Genomic DNA, 2064 nt, shown 5'->3' with positions numbered 1-2064 from the left:
GCCCCTGGAAGCAGATGGGGCCCTGCGCTTCCTGCTCCCAGCTATCCTCAATCCTAGATACCAGCTCTCTGGTGAGTTTCTCTCTCCTTTCAATACTAGTGGGGGTGTGGCATAACTGCGGAAGTCCCCTTAAGGTTGTGGGTGTGTTAAAATGTGTTGGTAAGGACAACAGAATGAAGGTGACATTTTGTAGGACTGCCTGAGGACAGTTGCCTTAAAATGAAGACTCCCATAGTCCCTTTGGAAGACCTGCCCTACACACTCAGCATGGTCGCCACCATCAACTCCCAGCATGGCATTGAGAGGGTGCAGTCCACCTGCCCCTTGAGTCCTATTGAATATCTTGGAGACAATAAGACTTCTGTTCAGGTGATTAATGAGGGAGTGCTGTTGTTGCCAACACCCCTATTCCTTGGGTCTTGACTTGGGCCTCCCCCAATCCTTTCCAAATATTCCTTACTTTTCCCTGTTAAGCCAGAGGGAGTCGAGTTGCACTGTGCTCTGTCCTTATCCCCATTTTGTCCAGACCCTTTTCTCCATTCTCACCGCTTCTCCTGATCATGCTGATTTTTAGAGGAAGCCTGTGGCCCTCAGCACTGACTTCAGCCCCTAGAAGCAAATAGTGGTAGTTGTAACATGGTTCCTTTGCCTGTCCCCAACTCAGGTTTCCCTGGCTGATGGACACAAGTTTGATCGAGACGTGGAACTCCTGATCTACCACAGTGAGGTGCATACTCCCAGTGTAGCTGTGGAGATGGGGGTGCCTGAAAGCAAGCCAGGTATTTTCTTTCTCTTTGCAGTCACTAAGGGGTGACTCTCTGTCTTGGAATTACTCTCGCTTTTCTTTCTCTCTGTCCATTAGTCCATAAAACATAGTCTTTGTAAAATATTGAAATAGCTTACACTATGGCATGCAAAAATGGTTAGGTTTAATGAATATCATGTAGTTATGTCTTGCAAGAAAATCTAAGTGGATAAGTAGATAAATAATTGACAAGAGAAAATACAGCCAGTTTATAAACATATATAACAACAAGCTGTCTTGACGGAAATGCAAATAAAAATAATTGTGACATTTTTCATCTTTCAAATTATAAAGATTTCCAAATCTGATAATACTTCATGCTTTCAAAGGTGTGGTCAATTTGGCATTCTCATAGATTGCTTAAAGCAAAATAATTTGGTATCAACCTTTCCCTTTGTGGGAGAAATGTGGAAATTTTACCTAAAAAAATAAATCTAATTATAAGTAAAAATATGCACTGATATGTCCCCTGCCATTTTAATAATACCAAATATTAGTAAACAATTGAAGTATTTTACACTGACTAAATTCTCTGTGCTAGATAGACTTGATGAGTATATACTTGATATATTTGATGAGTATCATTTTTGTACAGCTACTAAAATAATGTACATTGACAGATTGAAATAATTTGGAAAAAAAACCTCTAAAGAATGATAACTAAAAGAAAAGTAAGTTACACATACAGATTACCACTATAAAATAACCTATGCATCAGGAAAAACTTTTAAAAACACAAGAAGTATGCAAGTAGGAATTCTGAGTAGATTGACTAAGTTTATATTCTTAATTTTTTTTATGTAACAAATATCTTTTATTGATTGATTCATCACACCTACATCTAACCTGGACTTCTTTCTTTTTAATTTTTTATTGTGGTAAAATATATGTAACAGAATTCACCATTTTAATCATTTTTGCACGTGTACATTCTGCGGCCTTAATACATTTACCTTTTTGCAAAAACATCACCATCATCCATCTCCCAAGCTTGAATCTTGCCCTAGTTTCTTAATTTCTAAGACTGAGTTTAGCTTCTTAACAAGTTTAGATTCTTAGTTTCTTTTAATCTCTTATGTTCTAAGTTTTCTGTAACATGTATGTACTTTTCCTTGTAATTATAAGTGGTGTAACCCGCGTCTGTCTGTGGCTCTCTTGGGGCTTTCCTGGCTGCCATGCCTCTGTACTGCAGGGGCCATGAAGCCTGACGGGAAGGATGCTGCCACTTCTGAAGCACTTTCCACATTGGGGGAAATGGA

General features: G+C 38.9%; 1 protein-coding gene across 1 annotated transcript in view; it reads left to right on the top strand.

Moving 5' to 3' along the window:
- Nucleotides 1-2064, top strand: part of VWA5A (von Willebrand factor A domain containing 5A) — a 34886-nt gene that overhangs the window by 5218 nt on the left and 27604 nt on the right. Inside the window, exons 4-6 of the mRNA XM_008591770.1 lie at nt 2-71; nt 194-369; nt 665-779. Of these exons, the coding sequence (XP_008589992.1) occupies nt 2-71; nt 194-369; nt 665-779 (361 nt within the window). The remainder of the gene's footprint in view (nt 1; nt 72-193; nt 370-664; nt 780-2064) is intronic.

Source organism: Galeopterus variegatus, unplaced genomic scaffold (genome assembly GCF_000696425.1).
Source record: "Galeopterus variegatus unplaced genomic scaffold, G_variegatus-3.0.2 Scaffold7275, whole genome shotgun sequence".
Taxonomy (NCBI): Eukaryota; Metazoa; Chordata; class Mammalia; order Dermoptera; family Cynocephalidae; genus Galeopterus; species Galeopterus variegatus.
Note: the sequence above shows the minus strand (reverse complement) of the source record. Positions and strands in the feature narration are given on the sequence as shown.